This window comes from Mus caroli, chromosome 2 (genome assembly GCF_900094665.2).
Source record: "Mus caroli chromosome 2, CAROLI_EIJ_v1.1, whole genome shotgun sequence".
Classification (NCBI taxonomy): Eukaryota; Metazoa; Chordata; class Mammalia; order Rodentia; family Muridae; genus Mus; species Mus caroli.
The window spans coordinates 23,155,098-23,175,231 of record NC_034571.1 but is presented as its reverse complement, the minus strand read 5'-3'; the positions used below and the strand labels follow the sequence as shown (position 1 = coordinate 23,175,231).

The 20,134-nt window shown below is 51.1% G+C and overlaps 1 protein-coding gene across 2 annotated transcripts in view; it reads left to right on the top strand.

The window, feature by feature from the left end:
• The window catches only part of Vav2 (vav guanine nucleotide exchange factor 2), a 164,433-nt gene that overhangs the window by 109,181 nt on the left and 35,118 nt on the right, over positions 1-20,134 (top strand). For both annotated transcript variants that reach the window (XM_029469945.1, XM_021183383.2), the window contains exons 5-7: positions 15,225-15,327; positions 17,886-17,984; positions 19,659-19,727. In XM_029469945.1, coding sequence (XP_029325805.1) covers positions 15,225-15,327; positions 17,886-17,984; positions 19,659-19,727 — 271 coding nt within the window. The remainder of the gene's footprint in view (positions 1-15,224; positions 15,328-17,885; positions 17,985-19,658; positions 19,728-20,134) is intronic.

The following is a 20,134-nucleotide window of genomic DNA, read 5'->3' as shown; positions in this document are numbered from 1 at the left end:
TTTCTCCTCCTCCTCCTCCTCCTCCTCCTCCTCCTCCTCCACATATATTGCCTTGTTCTGAGATAAATGTGGTCCTTCTGCAGATGCTATGGCCACCCCAGTTCAGAAAGGAATTCAGAGTGCTAGGATTGGGTGTTCTGGCACCTACCGCTTATGGGCGCATGCTGGGATTTGCTGCATTCACACCCTTCCCTGGATCTGGGGTGGCTCCAGAGATGGAGCCCAGTGTGTTTGCAAGGTCTGTTGGATGTGTCTAACCTTGTGACATGGTGGTATGACATGGTCATATACAAACCCCCCTCTCCCAATGATAATGTCTGGAACAAGTTTATAATTTGTGTCGGGCAGCATTCATAGCTGTTCTGAGCCCCAGGCAGCCCACAGACACGGTCCGGCATGCTTGGAACTCCTCATCCACAGCTTAGCTTTCTGTCCTGGGCTGGCAGCCCTATCATGCAGGTCAGTGAGAGCTGGAGAGCCCTCACCTGGAGGCAGAGGGAATTCCAAAACGTGTTGCCTGTAGACCTGCGATGATCCCTTGGGTAGGAAGCCCAGAGTTCCTTCAGACATCTGGTTGAATCCTCCTGTGTTATAAAGAGTTCCTCAGAGGGAAAAGGGTTCCATGAAGGTCATCCAAGGCCTGAGTCCTTTGTCTGCTATGCCATATACCACTATGACTTTGACCCATCTCTATAGAGTCGGAGAGGGACACTCAGAGCACCACAGGGGTGCATTCAGCCTGCTGGCACAACCCTGCCCTAACCATAGGTTAGATGACATAGTTGGTAGTTGGATGGTCCCATGGCAGCTGGGGAGCTCTGGGCTTGTGCTGAGAACAGTTCTAATGTTCCTCCCGAGTCTTCGTCTGTGTTTGCAGCCAGTGTCCCTCAGGTTGGCACAGACTGGGATTTGGAAGGACAAGGACCCTGTAGGTCTTGTGGATCCAGGGCCAGGTATGAAATAGCCTGATGCCCTCTCGTGTTTTTCCAGCCTGCTCCCCTGGAGGTGGCCTGTGTAGCATGGCTCATTTCAAGGACTCCCATGTGGCGAGCCTGACTGGAAGTGGGCACCCACCTCCCTCTTCCTCAACCCATTCTGGTTTGCGACTGGTCTCTATCCAAACCAAACTGGAGCTACTCCCATGGGAGTGCAAGTCAGAGAACATGTGGCCTTGCCCAGCCAAAAGCTGTCCCTCAGTGACATTCATCACTCAGCCCCTTAATCCTTAATCCCGAAGTTACTGCAAACCTGAATTGGAAATTACAGGAAATGGAGGGTGTGTCTGAGTCGCTACCTTGCAGCTTGGTCCCAGGGGCTCAAGTGTAATAAATCTTCTATTTTTTTTTTCTCCTTCCTTCACCTTTCCTTGAAAGGCAGATCACCTGGTACCCACCTCTGTGGAACTTGTAGTGATGTTTGCCCGTTACACAAACAGCCACCCTGAGGAGGGCACGAGGCGGCAGCTGGGTAGCAGCTGTGTATGTGGGTATTGGGAGGCACATCTCAGAGTATAAGGACAGAATCCGTAATGGCGATCAGATTGCATGTCTGCAGGACCCTTCCAGCCACCCTGACCCAGACACTACAGCTTGTGGTAGTGGTGGTAAGGGTGTTAATCTCTGGCTTCCTCAGACTTCCTCATGTGCCTGACTCCTTGGAGTTCCGTGTATGGTGGGTCTGTTGAGGGACCATTGTATGCGGGGAATCAGCCATGCTGCTTAGTTCAGTTGCTGCCTGGATGCTAAGCCTTGTCTGTCTTGTCTAGCCAGGACCAACCAGGTCTTCGATATAAAAGTGAGGTGCTGACCCTGGCCTGCCTTCTGAGACACTCTGCTCCAGACAGGGGGTGGAAGCTCAAAGGGAATTTTGGGATAAGGTGGATGGGTCACAGGGGACAGGCACAGGCTGCCTCTGTGTCCCTGGCTGAGGTGTCCTGGATCTCCATGTAGCATCTACCCACACTCAGAAAGACCTTCCTATGAGAGCTGCCTAGAGCTTTACAACCTCACAGCACATAGACTAGCCATGAGTAGAGCCACCTTCTGTGCCACCTGAGGATACTGCTGGTTGTTCACTTGGACCATTCACTCCTGGAGCTGTCCTTAGCACAGACATTTCCTGCCCATGTGGTCTTGGCAGACTGCTTGCTTTGATGTTCCTCAATTTCCTCTGTAAAACGTGACATTAGTATGTGCTGGGAGGGGCTGCTGGGAAGATGGACAGCAGTGTCAGATGCTGTTGAGTGAACCATGGGGGTGCTCACAAGCACCATGGGCACTTGGGGGCTCCCTACCTAATCTGCCCCATTGACCAAGAGCACCTCTCTCCCCGACTTTTGAGTAGCTGTGGCAGTACCATGCGGAGGATATTAGACATAGGTTACATATGTGGCTGCTGGTTTTGGTATGTAGCCACGCCAAAAAACGTAGGAAGAAACAGGTGAAATTAATCTGAAGAATGTGTTTTGTTTGAACTGGTTGACCCAAAATATTGCCAGAGCAATGTTATCTGCAGATAACAGCTGCCAACAAGTAATTGAGTTTTCTATCACAAGCAGTCAATACTCTAGCTGGGCATATGCTGTGAGATTGGTCCACGTCCATTTGTTACATGACAGCCGTGCATAGCCCTAAGCCACTGAGCTGGGCAGTGGGGAGTTGTAGTCTCAAATGTCCTTCCAGGGGCTAGAACAGAGCCCCACTGGATAAGGCTCCCTTCCGAGATGAGCACTTGAAGCTCCCTCTTCAGATTAGCAAGTAATTGTGTGATCACGCAGTCAGAGCAGCTGGTTGAGATGAGGCACACAAAACATAGCCACTTAAAAATGCCATTATTAAGCAAAATAAGTTCAAAAGGAGAGGCCTGCTTTTCAATTGCTCTAAAAATTGGCACCCGGGTTTGCATAATATCTTGCCTCTGGAAGTGTCTGATCCCATCACCCAAGCTTGGTATTCACCCCCAAGCCCCATCTACAGGACTGGCAGCTGCTTTATACAGGAGGGCTGATGGCACAGGAGCAATGTTACAAGTGAGGTGTAGCAGCCAGGGTCCTGGGGTCACAAAGGTCTGGCTTTGTCCTCTTGTTTTTCTCTTTTGGGGCCCTCTGTGCCCAGGTGACATGGCTGGAGCATTCCCAGGGCCCAGGAAAGCAAGGGTGTACACCTGCACACCATCGGTCTTGGGCTGTATACCTGTCCGGCTGTGCTCTGTGTTGCTGCCTTAGGTTGCTTAGTCCCTCCAAGAGCCTCAGTTTCTTCATCTCCATCTTGAAACATGCACAGATGTCCCTTTGAGGTCACAGACTCCGGCCTGTCATGGCAGAGCCTGCTCTGTGCTGGCAGTGACATCATTGTCCTCTGAGGTGAATTACTTTGTAGCCTTAAACAAATGGGCTCATGCTGAGATGGGAGAATCCGAAGCTCAAGGCAGCCTGGGTCCCAAGAGACTCTCAGACCACAACAGAATGTCTCCAGGCCCCTTAGAAAGCACCCTGTTCACACGCCCCTAGGAAAAGTTTCAGACCAACCTATTATAGCTTGAGAAAAGCTGAAAGTTAAACCTCCTCCCATAGAGGTGGGGATGGCTCTCTCCTGCCTCAGGTCAAGGTCAACAACACTATTGGCTGAGGTGCTGTGTGGACAGCAGGCTGTGGGCTAGAGGAGAGGGTAGGAGGCTCTTATAGGGAGGCCTTAGCACGGGGCTCACATTATGAAGCTACAGTCCTGTCTTACAGTCCTGTCACCTAAGGCTGGGACACAGGCTTCTTCCATGGGTGAAGGCTTTTTCCCTTTCTTGACTAAGCCACCTCAGCTGGACCTCCAGCATTGCCCATGTGTCTACTTCCCAAGTATCCCTTGGTGTCTCACTCCTACAAGATGGGCTGAAGTTCACTTGCACCCTTTCTTGGGCTTCTTGGTCCCAGCCTGTGAGTTCTGGCCATGGGGACTGACTGAGCAAGATCATGAAACCAGTGTTCATAGACTGTATCTCTGCAGGCGATTCATGGCTGTGTCAGAATGGGCCTGGGTGGGGACTGGAAGGAGATGGGCTCTGAGAGGTTGACGGGGCCCAGGGTCCCCTTCTATTGAAGGGCAGAGCCGAGGTGGGGCTCCATGCCTGAGTAATCGCCCTGCCATCCCAAGTGTTGCCTGGCAGTCTGCCTTGGTGCTGATGGAGGTGTCAGCACCTGCACAGACCTGAGACCTGTGCCTGAACACACCCGTCTAGGCCTGGAGGACAGAGGCCTCCTACAGGAGGTACTTCTTGGTGTGTCTCGGACTAGTAATTTGTTGTTGTTTTGAATGGAGTCACATCTTGTACTCACTTTGTAGCCCAGGCTGCCCTGGAACTTGCTGCAGCCCTCCTACCCCAGTCTCCCAAGGTCTTGAATCACAGGCGTGTGCCACTGTGCCTGGATTGGGATTTTTTTTTTCCCTCTCAATGTGATTATTAGCATATGTTAATTACATATAATAATGGGTTTCACTGTGATATTTTCATACTCATGGATTTTGATCATATTCATGCCTCTGGGGAGCTGGGTTCAGATTTTCCTCATGCCCGTGCAGCGGGCTCTTTTCCCCAGCCTCCCTTCCTGGTCACCTTACCTGTGGTTACACAAACAGAAGAAAATGTCTCCCCACAGATAATAAGTGTCCATGGGGATGCCTCCTGAGGACTTTGAATTGTGTGCCAGGTCAGCAGCCTCTGCTGAGTCTTGGGCAGGAGTCTGGGGAGACTCAGGGTCTCATTTATACCTTACTTGGGAAATTAGAGCTGGTTGTTCTGAGCCTGTGGTGACCTGTGAGTACAGCCCAGCCCTCCTGTCCAGTAGTCTGACCAGCTGCCCATTTCCAGTGCCTGTGAAGAGGGCTACAGTTAGGTTGGGAACTGAAAAAAGTTTTCCTATTTCATTCTGGCCTGAGAGTAATCTGGTCCCTGGTTCCCCTCATTGTGAGCCTTAGTACAGGGGGGAATGCAGTGGGCCTCAGCTGTTACTTCAGCGGCCTTCTAGGTCCCTGCACTGCAGGATCTCTGTGCCGCGGGGTGGGGGTGGGGTGGGAGGGCTGGGGTGGGGAGGGGAAGGGTCCTTCCTGTTGTGTCTCCTGCTCTCTAACTCTTAAGATGTATGCAGCAGCGGGCAAGGCTCAGGATCTCACAGGACCAAGCCAGCCACAGCCTTTCTGTCCTGGCAGAGGCAGCCAGAGTGGGAGTGTTAGAGCCATGTGTGGACATCTTCCAGCTGAGAGCTTTGTCCTAATGGGGTCTTGCAAATCCAATGATGTCTTTTAGAAACCCTGAGAGATAAAAACTTGGCCTACCTGGTGTCATGCCTGTTGGGTTGGGCACAGATGTGGCACACAGCAGCATATTAAGAGAAAACATTGCAAAATGAGTAGTCACCTCTGAGAAGCCACCCAAAGACCTGCCATGCTAAAAGGATGCCTTCTCTAGATGTTTGTCCGGAGCACTGGGCGACCTTGACACTGAGTTTCCATTGTTTTTCTACATCCCCATCCTGGTAGGTTGAGCTTCCTTAGGGTCATTTGTAAGGAACAAAGCAGGCAGATTGCGTGACCTGAGCCCAGCATGGAGTGATCGATGGAAGAGCCAGGACCAGCGAGATGGCTCAGCAGGTGAAGGTGTTTGCTGCCAAGCCTGACAGCCTGAGTTCAGTTCCCGGGCCCTATAAGGCAGAAGGACAGCACTGACTTCTTCTCATTATCCTCTGGTTTTCACACTGTACTTGGTACTTGTCCCCACCCATAGAGGGGGGGGTGGGCAGGACATCGGGTGGTAATGGATGCCCAGAACATGGATGTGCAGTCCTTGTGTGAAGCATCCTTTCGTGTCCCCCACATTGCTCCTGCAGAGTCCCATGTCACCTCGGCCTCAGTCACACAGGTGGGGGCTCTGCCCTCCATTTTGCACTTGGTTAATAGAGAGCTTCAGGAGGGGAAGTGCCTTGCTGGAGGCCACACAGCCCACACCATGTGACAAAGGAGGAACTGAAATACTGGGCCATCTGTCAGGGGCCTAGGATGTCCCTATGGGACTAACCTCGTGACCCAGTGCTACCTTGTCTGTCAGTCTGTCTGTATCTGTCCATCTATGGATATTTCTAGGCACTTCTGCTTGGAAGGGATTCCCAGAAAAGAGGCAGTTGCTTCGTGTGTGTGTGTGTGTGTGTGTGTGTGTGTGTGTGTATGTGTGTGTTGGGGGGTGACGACAGAGCCCCAGCAGACTTGAAACCAAGTGGGTTTGGTCAGATGGTTCCCTGCTCCTACCTGCAGTCAGAGTATTCCTCCCACAGAGAGTGATTAAAAGTGTCTAGGTGTCTTGCCTGTCTGTATGTCCCCGCACGCAGACCATCCAGTCCACAGCAGCCACTCTTTGCTGCCTGTGCCCTGAGATGAACTATAGTCTGGTGTGGGCTGAGGTCACAAAAAATGTCCCCTTTGGTTTCCTAGTAACAAGTTCATGGTGGCTTGTCACAGGCCTGCCTGCCAGCCTCATGCCTGAGGCTGCATTCACACTGTGTGCCAAGCCTGTCAGTTTGATCTTTATGTCCTCTGTAAACACCCAGTGCCCAAGGCAGAGGGCAGTTGCTCATTTCTCCCTGTTTTGCAGAGTGAGTGAGCTGGGCAGCTGCCTCGTTAAAAAGCAGGATACCAGAGACAGCTACCATGCGGGCTAGTGAGTGAGGCTATGGGCCACAGAGGCTCAGGCAGAGCTCCTGGAAGAGCGCCGACTGGTCTAAGGAGTCATTGCTGGGATGCAGCATCTCTCAGTGCAGCGGCTTCAGGAAGCTTCAGGAGGGAGAGGCTGGGGCAGAAGGGGCTGGGGCAGGTGGGGCAGATAAGGGGCCATCACGCCATGTGACCCAGCTGTGTCTGATTGTCATAGTCCTGCCACTGTGTGGGGTTGCCACTACACACACACACACACACACACACACACACACACACACACACGTTCTTTCTTGTGCATTCTCATGGAAGCAGGACCAAGAGGGGTGATGTCTATAAACCCGAGAGGCCCGTGTAGCCCCTGGGCTTCCATGGCCTAGCCTTTGTCCTCATTTTTATTTGGTGTCATAAGGCATGTGAAAAGCCCTGGGGTCTGTCCCAGCTTTCTCTCTGTGTGACTGCCTAGTACACACATGAGCACATCAACCTTGGCTGCATTCCTTGGGCGCCATTTTTTATTTGTTTGTTTGTTTGTTTGTTTTCTTTTGAAAGAGGTTCTGTCAGTGGCCTTGTTCTCCCATTAAGTCAGCTTGGTTGGCCAGCAAGTCCCAGGCACCTACCTTTCTCCATCTCCCCAGACCTGAGATCACAAGCACTATACCCCCCTAAAGTGGACGCTGGGGATGCCATCATACAGCCTGAGCTTGTCACCTCGCAAAGTGACACCGAAGTAATCCCCTTCTCATCTAAGCATTGTCCCCTGCCATACTTCCACCTTGAAGCCATCTCTATCCTAAGGATCATTAAGGGTTTGGGTGCAGAACTGATCTTAGGATGAATATGGGTCAACCCAAAAGTATCTGATTGTTGCTTGATTATGTTGATCACTGAAATTATTGTATGGTTTTTACTTTACTATGTTTGATTTTACTTTTAGTTTTATTTTCTTTTTTAAGAGAGCTCTTCTTTGTTCGCTTCATTTCTCTGGTACTTTGGAGTGAAACTTCAGTTCATGCATGAAACTGTTTGTTGACCTGAATTAATTAAGTAATGGGCAGAGACTGCATCATATAAATGCAGATGGCATCGGTGTGGAGAGTCTGCTCGGGGCTCCCTTGTGGCTCTGTGTGTCAGCCCAGGATACAGACAGGGATTCGATTGGCTGCTTCTGGGCAGGAGGCTTTGCAGAGTAGAGATGGCGGGGGGGGGGGGTCTGCAACTTTGAGGCTCTGTCACCCTAGGTTAAGGCACTAGAACAGCTTTACACACACACACACACACTCACACACTCACACTCACACACTCACATACCCTTTCTGTTTCTGGCTGACCATGCTTGACCTGAGGGTGTTTAAGAGAGATGGTGGGAAGTGGTGTGTGAAACACATCCTGCCAGGATAGATATTCCTGCTCACCATTGAGTTTTGGGGAAGGCAAGATCAGAATACAACAGTAAATAATGTGTTGGGTGATCGTTCTAGGGGTGTCCTCAAATCTCTGTATGGTGTGATGTTGGGCTATCTACTGGGGGCTCTTCCCAGTTTCTCAGTACTATGCCATGCTAAGATTTCTGCTATAGGGTGTTCCCAGAGTCCCAGTACCATGTGATGCTGTCGTGTGTTAGGGGATGTTCCCAGTATCTTAGTTTAGTGTGAATGGTGTTTCCAGCTGCCCAGTTCTGTGGTCCTGTTTGTTCTGTGACCAGAGGGACAAACCTTAGTCTCCCCTTTCCTACCTGATGATTCCCTCAGAGGCTTTTCTGTATGTGCTCATTGGAGGAAGGCCACGCCAATCACTGTATTGTCACACATAATGCTGGTTGCTTGATATCTAAGGAGATCTGGCTTTCTTCAATGACAGAATGGTAGGGTCAGACTAACATTCCTCCAGCCAGTAATGCCAATGTAATCAGAGGCACTGGATAGCAGCCAAAAGCTGAGAGAAAGTGGAGGGAATATCCTCACATACATCTATCAGTGAGAGATTGTGTAGATCAGGTTTGCCCCTGGGCACATCTGTGAGGGATCATGTTCATTGAGATGGGAAAACCTAGTCCACTGTGGGTGGCTCCATTCCCTCGCAGGGGATCATGGGCTCCGTAAGCGTGGAGAGAGTAAGCTGAGCACCAGCGTGCTATCACTCTAGCATGCACCCCGTAATCCATGGCTCTCTGATGCGATCTACATGTGGTATGACGGGCTGCTGCAAGTTCCTGCTGCCTGACTTCCCTGCAAACACAGACTGTATCCTGGAACTGTGTGCCAGATAAACAAATCCCTTCTCTCTTAAATAGTTTGCCAGAGTATTTTGACACCAGCAGCAGAAGCAAAACTCAGACAGAAATTGGTACTGGGAAGTGGGGCTATTGCTGGGGTGAACCTGATCATGTGGCTTTCAGGCCTTTAGAACTGAAGTAACATGAAAGAGTGAAACTTTAGGCTAGGAAAACTATTGAATGCTAAGAGGCAGGGGTCTCAGTGAGTAGAAGTCCTGAGCCTATTACCATATCACATGCTTGACCCTCACACATCTGTGCAGCAAGGGGCCCATGAGTTTCAGCAAAGCATGGAGGCAGCTAGAAGCTGATTTCTGTGGTGGTGTCAGCTCTGCCCTCGGCAGGACAGAATTCGAGTCCAGCTGGGGTGGGGTCACTCTGAGAATAAACAGGACGTCAGGAGAAGTTGCAGGATCCAGAGTCTTCATGCATATCAGTCAAATGTCCAGTAGTCAGTTAACAAGATTAGGTGTCGCGGCCTGCGGTGGAGTTTCAGAGGATTAGTTCTTTCCTTCCACTGTGTGGAGAATAAGAATGGAACTCAGCTTGTCAGGTAAAGGTGGCAAACACCCTTACCCAACAAGCCATCTCTGTGTTGTAAAAGGAGAAAGCCAGGGGGCTTAGACTCCATCACAAACACTCCTGTAAATTGATGTGAAACAGCATTATTTGCACAATGCACACAGGCAGCTGAGTGCCATGGGGGCCAGAGCCGAGAGCTCTGGATGGGACCCAGAGTTTTAGGGCGAGATGGAGGTTGGTCCAAGATGTTTAAGAAGCCAAACAGAAAGAAAGCAGCCTTGGGCAGATGACTCTGGAACACACAGGCATCCTGTGGGATGCTATATGCAGAACCAGTTCACTGGGATGGATCCAGCACCCCAGCCGAAGCACTGAAGCAAGATGTCAGGCGTCCTCTGTGGCTTAGACGGAAGCAGAGGTTTCTTAGGGAAGAGAGAGGATTTTTTCTAGAGGATTACAAATAGTATTGGGATGGCACAGAAGGAAAACTGAGAAGTCGGGCTTTGTTCAGTTAAGCATCAATGCTTAGCAGGGGCTAGAGGTGGCTTGGAGCTTAAGAACATCTGTTGCTCTTGCAGATGACCTGAGTCATGTTCTCCCAGCTCCCGTGTAATGGCTTACAACAACCTGTAATTCTAGTTCTTAGCAGATCTGATGCCCTGTTCTGACCTCTGAGGGCACCAAGCATACATGTGGTATACAGATATATGGGCAAAATAACTGTACACATGATAAAAATAAAAAAAAATGCTTATCAGGACATATTAAAAAACAAAACAAAACAAATAGCCAATCTAGAGATGGAGTGAGAGGTTGTCACCAAACATACGCCAAAGCGTTTACTTGCAATATATAGAGAGCTTAAAATTCAACAAGAGAAACATCCAAGATTTAGAAATAGAAGTTTTGAATGTACCTTCCGTACAGGAAGATAGACGACTATCAATATATGACCAGCAGTCAGTAGGGAAATACAGAGTCAATGCTTGTCCACTTCAGCGGCTGAACTGCAGAGCATGGACGAGAGCTGCTAGAGGAGCTGTGAGGCACCGGACCTTGCACGGACTTCCGGAGGGCTGTGGATGCTGTAGCCTTGGGGAAGAACACTGGGCAAGCAAAGGCTTGGGGAGACAAGCCTGCCTTTCCCGCACCCAGCAGCTCCAGCCTGTGGCTTTCAAAAGAAGTGAAAGTGTGCGCTCTCTTGGGCTCGTTCGCTCTGTCTCTCTCTGAGGGAGAAATGCTTACATAGCAATTTCTGTTCACTCTGCCAACACTACTACTGTGTGTGATCACATGTGTGCAGTGCACACTTGTACATGTGGAGACCAGGAAAACTCTGGGTTTGGGCAGCTTTCCTTAGCTGCCGCCCATTTTTTTAAAGCAAGATTTTTAGTGTATTTTTAGGATCTGTTTGTTTTTGTCTGTATGTGTGTTTATATGTGTGTGTGTGTGTGTGTGTGTGTGTACACCACACATGCAGAGCCTATGGAGGCCAGAGGGAGGCAGTGAATATCCCAGCACAGGAGTTATGGATGGTTGTGAGCTGCCATATGGTTTCTGGGAACTGAACCCAGGTCCTCTGCAAGAGCAATCAGTGCTCTCACCACTGAGCTATCCCTCTAGCCCCAGATTTCTTCTGTTTTTAAGTATGTGTGGGGTGGTGGCATGTGCAGTTGTGAGAGCAGAGTTCCACAGAGTTCAGAATAAAGCGTTGGCTCCCCTGGAGCCACCTGATGTGCGTGCTGGGAACAAAACTTGGGTCTTCTGCAAAAGCACTATGTGCTGTTTACCTCAGCCCATCTCTCTAGGGCCCCTGCTTGCCCACCATGGCCGGAGTTCACCAGGTTGGCTAGGCTGGCTGGCTAGGAAGCTGCAGGGGTCCGTTTCTCTGTACCTTCCTGGTGTTGGCATTACACTCTATTATACGTTTAAGTGGCTCAATGCCCATGGAAAAGGAGATTGGATCACACAGTACTATTCGCTCAGTATTACAAAGGACCAGATGCAAGTCCTCATGGGCTCGAGATGAGATGCAGAGGTCAAGAAGCCAGATGCCAAAGGAAAGAGCTGTCTGTGCTGTTGACTTTGCTAAGGGGAAGGCGGTCTATTGAGGATCAGCCAGGAGAGAGGCTGAGGGTGGTCATGGAGAAGGGATTGGTGGGTCTGTGGTAAGGTGGAACGGGTTGGGACTGGAGTTGGACAGTCCCTTTGTCGTATTGAGTCATCTAAGGTGCACTGTTAATTTTAGAAATCTCCCTTACCAAATACACTACGACAACTCCATCTTGCATGGTTTACGAGGCCAGTGGATGCAGGTGTGGATAGCTGGTATGGAGAGTCAGCTGGGAGTGCGGGTGCTGAGGGGACACCTTTGCCAGAACCCATAAGCTCATGGGAGATTTAACACTGTTATCCAACAAGCCTCATCTGACTAGGAACTGCTGTGTCTTCCTCACAAACCCCACTGCCTTGTTGGGCTGTGATGGGGCTGACCCCTACCCGCCCAAGGTTAGCATATGCCACCTGCTCTTTGTACATCTGTCTGTCTATCAGAAGCCTCAGTATGCAGACGTGAATGCACGTTTCACTGTAAATCAGAGCAGAGGTCACGGTAGAACCGTGGCCTTCCAGCCATCCCACCTTCAACTGAGTTAGGAGCTAGGCCCTCAGTAGAGCAACCGGTCATACCTCAAGTGCTGGTTTCAGTAGGTCTGAGGTAGGGTCTGTGTATGGGTCTTTATGGGCAAGGAACTCAGCTGGGTGAGGCCCAAGTCCTGGAATTGTCTTGGATATCCTCACAAGATGGGATGAGAAAAGTGGGGTTCTGATGCTGGTTGGTTTCCAGCCTGTCAGACCCCCATTCAGGCTCAACTTTCCACCCATTTGACCCCCTTCTCTGGCTTGTGGAACATGTAAGCATCAAAGCCCCCTGTCCATCACTTCCTTCCCCTGGCCCGTTGGAGCGAAACCGGCGTCTCTAGACAGGGAGGTGTCTCATCTGCCCCGAGCATTCTGCTTCCGAAGCCTGGAAGCATCTGCTTCCCTCAGTTCCATGTGGTCGGAATTCTAGACAGCCGCCGCGTCTCCAGCCTCACTCTATTGCACGACAGAAGTTTGGCCTACTAATATCTGCCAGAAAGGACCTTGAAGCCCTCACCTGGACCAGGAGTCTGGAGGGTAGAGTGGCAGGGCCGGGCCCTTTGGCACAGAGCCCAGAAATGCCCGGGAAATGATTTCTATTCTCTCTGGTGACAGTTTCCAGGAGACCGCCAGTCAGTCCTGCCTAGGGTAGGTCAACTGGAAAGACCACAGGATGTTCTGAGATGAGCCTGACCTCTGAGTGTAAGCCCTGCATGGCAGGGGGCTGTGTATACCCCAGTATGTGTCCCCCAGTTATGATGCCCCAGTACAGGCAGGAAGACTTGAGGCTCAGGCCAAGGGGAGTGTATGTGTGTGTGTTTGCATGTGTGGAGACGAGCAATGTGTGGAGGCAGGTGTATGTATTATTTAATGTGCAAAGTGGCCACCTCTAAGGACTTTATGGACCTAAAAAGAACAAAGTGGCTTTTAAAAGCTTAAGTTGGTAGGTCAGTGAGATGGCATAGAGGGTAAATGCTTGCATGCAAGCTTGACACTTCAGTTAGATCTGTGGAGTCCAATTAAATGTGGAAAGAGATAGTGGAGTCTACAATGTGATCTGACTGTCACATGCCCCATGGCACAGGGACCTCCCCACCATCTCCACATACACAATAATAAGACGAGCTTAATCAGAGTGTGGTGGCACATCCTCCTCATCCCATGACACAGAAGACTTTTGGGGCAGGAAGAATGTCATAAGACTAGCCTGGGCTCCAATGTGAGTTCTAAGCCAGCCTGGGCTACAAAGATGAGACTGTCTTGAAACAAAGAGAAATCTGGTGTGGGTAGAAGGCTTCAGAGTAAATGGGCAGTTCTCTGTGTAGCTGTTGTAGTTGATTGTTCTCTGACCAGCAGTTGTGGGATACCCAGAGTGCCACTCTTCCTACCGTGGCCTGTGGAATCTCAGTGCACGGGGGTACCTATCGCCACAGCTGCCTCTTCTGAGGCAGTGGGCGTGGGATGGCAGTCAGACTTTGTGAGGAGACCTGCAGCATGGTGGGGAGGGTTCAGAGTGAAGGAGGAGGTTGCTGAAGTGTGGGGCAGCCTCATCATCAACCATAAAGCAGGTGGAAGGGGTTCTGGGGACTGCAATATTCCCAGGTGTGCCTGGGAACCCCTGGACACATTAGGCAGGGGTCTGAAGAATAGTCACACAAGGGAGGGAGTACCTGTGGTGGTTTGAATCATAAATGTCCCTCATAGTCTTAGGCATTTAAATACTTGGTTCCCAGTTGCTGGCAGTGTTTTGGGGGGGGGGTGAGTTAGTTTGTCCTGAGAGTCCTGAGTTCAAATCCCAGCAACCACATGGTTCACAATCATCTGTAATGAGATCTGATGCCCTCTTCTGGTGTGTCTGAAGACAGCTACAGTGTACTTACGTATAATAAATAAATAAATCTTAAAAAAAAAAAAGATGTCGACACTGTACTCACTGTCAGGGGAGGAGGCCGTTGGTGGATGCTGGTGCTTAGCTCGTTTTCTTCTTTGTCCTTAGTGCGGGGTCCTGGCTCACAGAATGGCGCGCCCACCTTTAAGGTGGGTCTTTCTACCTTGGTTGATGTAATCTAGAGACTCCCTCAGATATGCTCAGAGGTTTGCCTCTGAGGTGATTATCTTAGTCACTTTCTATTGCTGTGAAGAGACACCATGGCCAATGCAACTTAGAAAAGAAAGCATCTAATGGGGACTTGATTAGAGTTTCAGAGGGTGAATCCATGGCTGTCATACTGGGGAGCATGGCAACCAGCATGGTGCTGAGACATATGTCTTATCCACAAGTTGGAGGCAGGGGTAGGGGGAGAGAAACTGAAAAACTGACGGGGTTTTGCTTGCACCTTTGAAACCTTAAAGTCCACCCCTAGTAACAACACCTCCTCTAGCAAGGCCACACCCCAATCCTTCCCAAAACAGTTCCACCAACTAGTGACAGGACCAAGTATTCAAATAAGCCTACTGATCCTGTTCTCATTCAGAGCACACCAGTGTTTGTGGGCACCTGCCAAGTAGACAGTCAGTGTTAATTAATGGTCATAGATAGCTTGGAGGAGGCCAAGGAGTTGTGAACAGAATGGAAACTTTCCTGAGTTTTAAACTGGTCTTTGCTTCCCTAGGTGCTGACCTGAGAAGGTCACCATGTATTCCATGTCTCTCTCCATTCCTCCATTCTGCATGGTGTCCACAGTGTGTGAGAGGCAGCCATATGTGGGTCCTGTACCCTCAACCTTCTTGATGGGGCCATAAGGACAATGGTGCACTTGGGGCTCCTGGGCATGGGCTGAGACAGGAGCTCTGTTCTGGGGTAGGAGCTGGGCATTTCTGCAGGTCATCCACAGAGGATCTCAGTGACGGAAAGTGTCTCTGGCTGGTGTGTCTCTAGCATTTACTCCAAGTTTGGGGCATTGCTGAGGAAGGGAAAGCTTTCAAACCTAGGCAGATCCTCATGGCAGCCTCTGCCTAGGCTGATTCAAACCCACAGAGGAACTCCATTGTGTAGACAGGGAGCCTGGGCCAAGGTGGGAGACATGGACTAGCCCTGCAGCCTCCTAGTCCAGGCGGCTGGACCTTCCCTCCTTGCTCACCCGCCTCTCCCTTTGCAGCGAGCATGACCTGGGCGAGGACATCTACGACTGTGTCCCGTGTGAAGATGAAGGAGATGACATTTATGAGGACATCATCAAGGTGGAGGTGCAGCAGCCCATGGTGAGCGCCCACCCTACCCCCACCCCCGGGTGGCCGCCAGCCTTGCTACAGGCAATTATCTGAGTACAGACGCAGGTCCTTCGGGACCCTCCCCGAGGGTGGGGGTGGGGTTGGTGTGGGGAGGGCTCCCCTGCAGTGTCCTTGCAGTTCTGTTGAGACACTGTGAGGGGCCCCTATGACTGTTGGCCTCCTCCAGCAGAGTGGCTACAAATTTTTTCTTAGAAGGTTCATAGTCCTGCCTATCCAGAGAGCTTTAAAATAGTAACTCTGTATTCCGTCTAACACGGTGCTACTAAGCACGCATCATTGTAACTCTTTGTGTGCAGAATGAGGAGGCTGGTGTGGGCTCAGCCGGCCAGCCAGCTGCGCGCCTTTTATGTTGAAGGGTATTTATTTTCAAGCAGCCTTGGCTAATGATCTTTGTGCCAGTTCTGGCTTATTGCCAACAGCTGCTATATGGGAGGTGGGGGTCTGCCTGGGGGGATCCAGAGAGGGGGCCCTGGAGGGGCAGGCCATAGCTCCCATAGACCCCTGAACTTCCCCCAAGGCACCTTGTCACTTGTCAGTTGTGGAGACTTTTGACACACGTGTGTTCCTGAAGAAGTGGGAAATGTATCAAAAGCCAATATTTCTTTCTCCCATCTGTGTGGGAGCCTCCAGCTGGTGGCAGAGAAACAAAAAGCTGAGAGAAGAACCCTAAAGAGCCTGGAGGGCCTTTCCCAGGCTGCTGGTATCCCGCTGTGTCCCTGGCTTGGGAGGAGAGATGGAAGGCTATACCGGGGTATTGTGGCTCCTTTTACCACTCTCGCAACACCGTGCACATTTGTCCCCAGCATCTAATGATTAGTCCTATCATACTCAGGGTTCCAAAGCAAGTGGGAGAGGCTTCAGTAGTCAACTCTACTCCCCCGCCTTGCAGAAAGTCTGATCAGGGCTTCCTCAGAGCTGGCCTGCCGTGGCCTAGGAAGCCCCACCAGGTTGATTAAGGTCGCTCTAGGGATAAATATCAGTATGTAGGCACGGTGGCTTGGGGCCATATCTGACACCCCCCCCCCCCCCCCCCCCCCAATGCTCTCCTGAGACTCCGGTAGCTCTCCTAGGAGGCAGTCACTGTCCTTGGTCCTGAAGAACTCCAGGACAGGAACACATCTTAAAGGACAGCCAATGTTCTAATATCCAGCACTGGTGTTGGATCTCTGGAATTGTCTAGTCCATCCACAGAGGGGATGTAGACTTCTTGCTGTGGAGGGTCTCTGAGATAAAACAGAAGGTTTCCCCACTTCTCATCCTGTCTGGAATTAGCTGTCTAAGAGTGAGGTAATTGGATTCACTTGTATGTAGTGAGGTAAAGGCAGGTTCTGCTTTCAGAGCCCAGGCATGAGAAGTTCTGCAAGGAGACTCTAGACCTTACGCTGTGTCCTGCTCCTTCCACAGAGGGTTCTGGGAAGGGCTGTGACATGGCTTTTGGGACTGGGGCTGACAGTAGGGTGAGCTGCTAGTGGTGACCCTTACTTCCCCAAGCATGGCTTGAGGACAGTGGGCACTGCTGACTGGTTCAATCTTGTTTGTTCCTCCATGCCTTCAGATCAGATACATGCAGGTAAGTTGCAGGTAAGACAAGCTAGGTGGGCTCCTGCCACAGGCTGTCTTTCCACCTGTTGGGAAGGTGTCAGAGGCCATAGAGAAAGTTAAGGACTGTGTTCTCCGTGAGACATTGTCAGGCAGATCCAACCCATGGGCCTCACCCTACCACACTCCATGCTGCCTCAGATACTGATGGACCTCACCAAGTCCTCGCTCCATGCTGCAGAGTGATTGAGAGTGCTGCAGTGTGGCGGCACATGAGGGGCTCTTAGGACCAACAGGAGGAGGGTAGCTGGGTAGGCATCTGTCCAGTATTAGCTCTTCAGAGTCTTTGGGGGCAGACCAGGCTTTCTGAGCTGAGCGAACCAAAAGAAAGCATCTGTAAAGCTCACTACCACCCGCTCACTCCATCCTGTGCAGGCCGTCTCCCAGGCAGGGAGTGTGCTCCTGCTAGAGGTATGTCCTTAGGTGACCCACTGGTGAGCTGTTATCTCAGGCCTTCTGAGTAGAGGCTGGTGACTCCTCTGGGAAGTTTGGCCTTTGGGGCACTTGGTTTTAGAAGCCAGAATGGGTCAGCTGTGGGTCTCCAAGGAGTTAGCCAATGTCAACTGCAGGACAGGGCTGACCCACTCAAACAAGTGCCGTGAGCACAACTCTCCTGTCTGCGGTACAATCCTCTCCTGAAGCTTTCATCCCAGACTGGTGAGGGTGCCAGGTTCTGAGTCAGGAGTGAATACCCAGGAGTCTAAAAGCCTAGTGCCTTCCTTGCTGCTAATTCTCCGTCCTCTCCTGTCCACGTGCCTCAATTTCCTCAGACATAGAGAATGGGGGAGGGGCTGGGGCTCACTGTAAACTCAGTAATCTTGTGATCATACTGGAAAGGTGTCGTCCTGTTGTGTGGGACAGGTGGCCGGCAGCAGATACCTGGGTGGCCAGGTAGAGGGGTCCTGGCTCACACGTCATGTCTCCTCTAGAAAATGGGCATGACTGAGGACGACAAGAGAAGCTGCTGCTTGTTAGAGATTCAGGAGACCGAGGCCAAGTACTACCGCACTCTGGAGGACATTGAGAAGGTGAGAGCCATTTCTCCTGGAAAGCCCAGGGTCAGGGTCTTAGCACCTGTTCCAGTTCTCTCTCTCTCTCTCTCTCTCTCTCTCTCTCTCTCTCTCTCTCTCTCTCTCTGCCTGTGAGGAGCTGAGGGAAGAGAGGAGTTTACTTTATCCTAACTTGGAGATTACAGTCCCAGCGGGGGGAATCAGTGCAAGACCTCAAGCAGAAACCATGGAGAAAAGCTGCTTGTTGGCTCCTGCTTAGCGGAACAGCCCAGGACCACCAGGCCAGGGGCTGGTGCTACTTATAGCGGGCTGGGTCTTCCTGCATCAATGAATGCCCAGGCCAGCCCCCAGACACACCCACCGACAGTCTGACCTGGGCAATCTCTCATTAAAACTCCCTTCTCATGACTCTAGACCAGCAGGTTTCAACCTGTGGGTCTCGACCCCTTTGGGGGGTCTCAATTCAGATATCCTGCATCAGAACAGATATTTACATTATGATTCATAGCAGTAGCAAAATTGCCATTATGAAGTGGCATAATGATAATTTTATGGTAGGGGTCACTACAACATGAGGAACAGTATTAAAGTAAAGGGTCACGGGTTAGGAAGGCTGAGGAGCACTGTAAGTTGACACAGCACACTGGGGTAACAGCCCCTCCACCTTGCCAGAATGTCCCCACATAAGGTGTCTCCCCTCCCTCCTGTGGAAAGCCTCCCAGCCTCCCCTGCGCCGCTTCTCAGTCCGCAGCTCTGCTTTTGAACATGTGAAGCCAGATCTTGAGCTAAGTTCTTCAAGCCTTCCCTTGCCCCGTGGGGCATACTGGTGCCTTTGTTGGTAGCCAGGAAAGTAGCACATTGGATATGATGGGCTATGTGACTAGATACCACCCAAGGCCCTGAGTACTGCCAGTGGCCTATATCCATCCACCTAGCCCCTGTCACCACTCAGTAGGCCTTGCTTTTGAATCTTCCTGGTGCATCAATGTCCTTGTATAAAGAACAGTACCACTGTCAACTAAAATCCTCTTGGCTGTTCTCTGGTGTGGAGTTTTCCCCCGTGTCTTTGTTATGGTTTCCATCGCTATAAATAAACACCATGACCAAAACAACTCTTATAAAGGACAGCATTTAACTGGGGCTGGCTTATGGGTTCAGAGGTTCAGTTCATTATCATCAAGATGGGAGCATGGCAGTATCCAGGCAGACATGGGACTGGAGGAGCTGAGAGTTGTCCATCTTCATCCAAAGGCAGACAGAAGACTGGCTCCCAGGCAGCTAGGAGGAGTGTCTTAAAGCCCACCCCCACAGTGACAAACTTCCTCCAAGGTTACACCTTCTCCAACAGGCCTCACCTCTAAATAGTACCACTCTCTGGGCCAAGCACATTCAAACCACCACACCCAGTGTGGTCAGAATGGTGAGCGGGGAGCCTCTAGCCATGGTTCTGGTGTACACTGCCCCTTGACCCAGGCTGACCTTACTATGGCCTCCACAGAGCTGTGGGCATGGCCTGTGGTCTTGGTCCCAGCCTGCCTTGCCCACTCTGCAATCCCATATTTGTGCAGCCCACACATTGTCCTCTGCATGTGCTGTCCAGTGAGCACTGAGCCCTCCCTGTGCAGGGCAGCTTTGGCTTTGACTGGAAAGTGCCCCACATACTGAGTGGCAGCATAAACTTCTTCCTTCCAGAACTACATGGGTCCCTTGCGGCTGGTGCTGAGCCCGGCGGATATGGCTGCTGTGTTCATCAACCTGGAGGTAAGCTTTCTGGCAAGTTCTGCCAGGTATGCAACTGTCTCCTAAGATGAGATCCCTGGGGCTTAGCAGAGCTACATCCCTGCTGGTGCTTTGGCTGGCTTATGATTGACAGAAGGGAGGATGGCTTCCCACACTGGAGACTGTCCTTTAGGAGGCAGAAGAGGTGATATCTGGTGTGGCCTGAGAGTTTTCCTGTGACTTGCTATGTTAGTTGTCAGCTCTGCACAGACTCACAGCTCTGGAGCAGACTCGAGACCCACAGGGCTATTAGCAAGGTTTCTGTTAAGACAGAAGGAAGTGCGCCCCACAACTGCTGTGCTCTGCAGGTGTCTGACCACTCATGTGCACCAGGTGACCGTGTGTGAAGGTTAGCCTGCGAAGGCAGCTGGTTTACAACTCCAGATGCC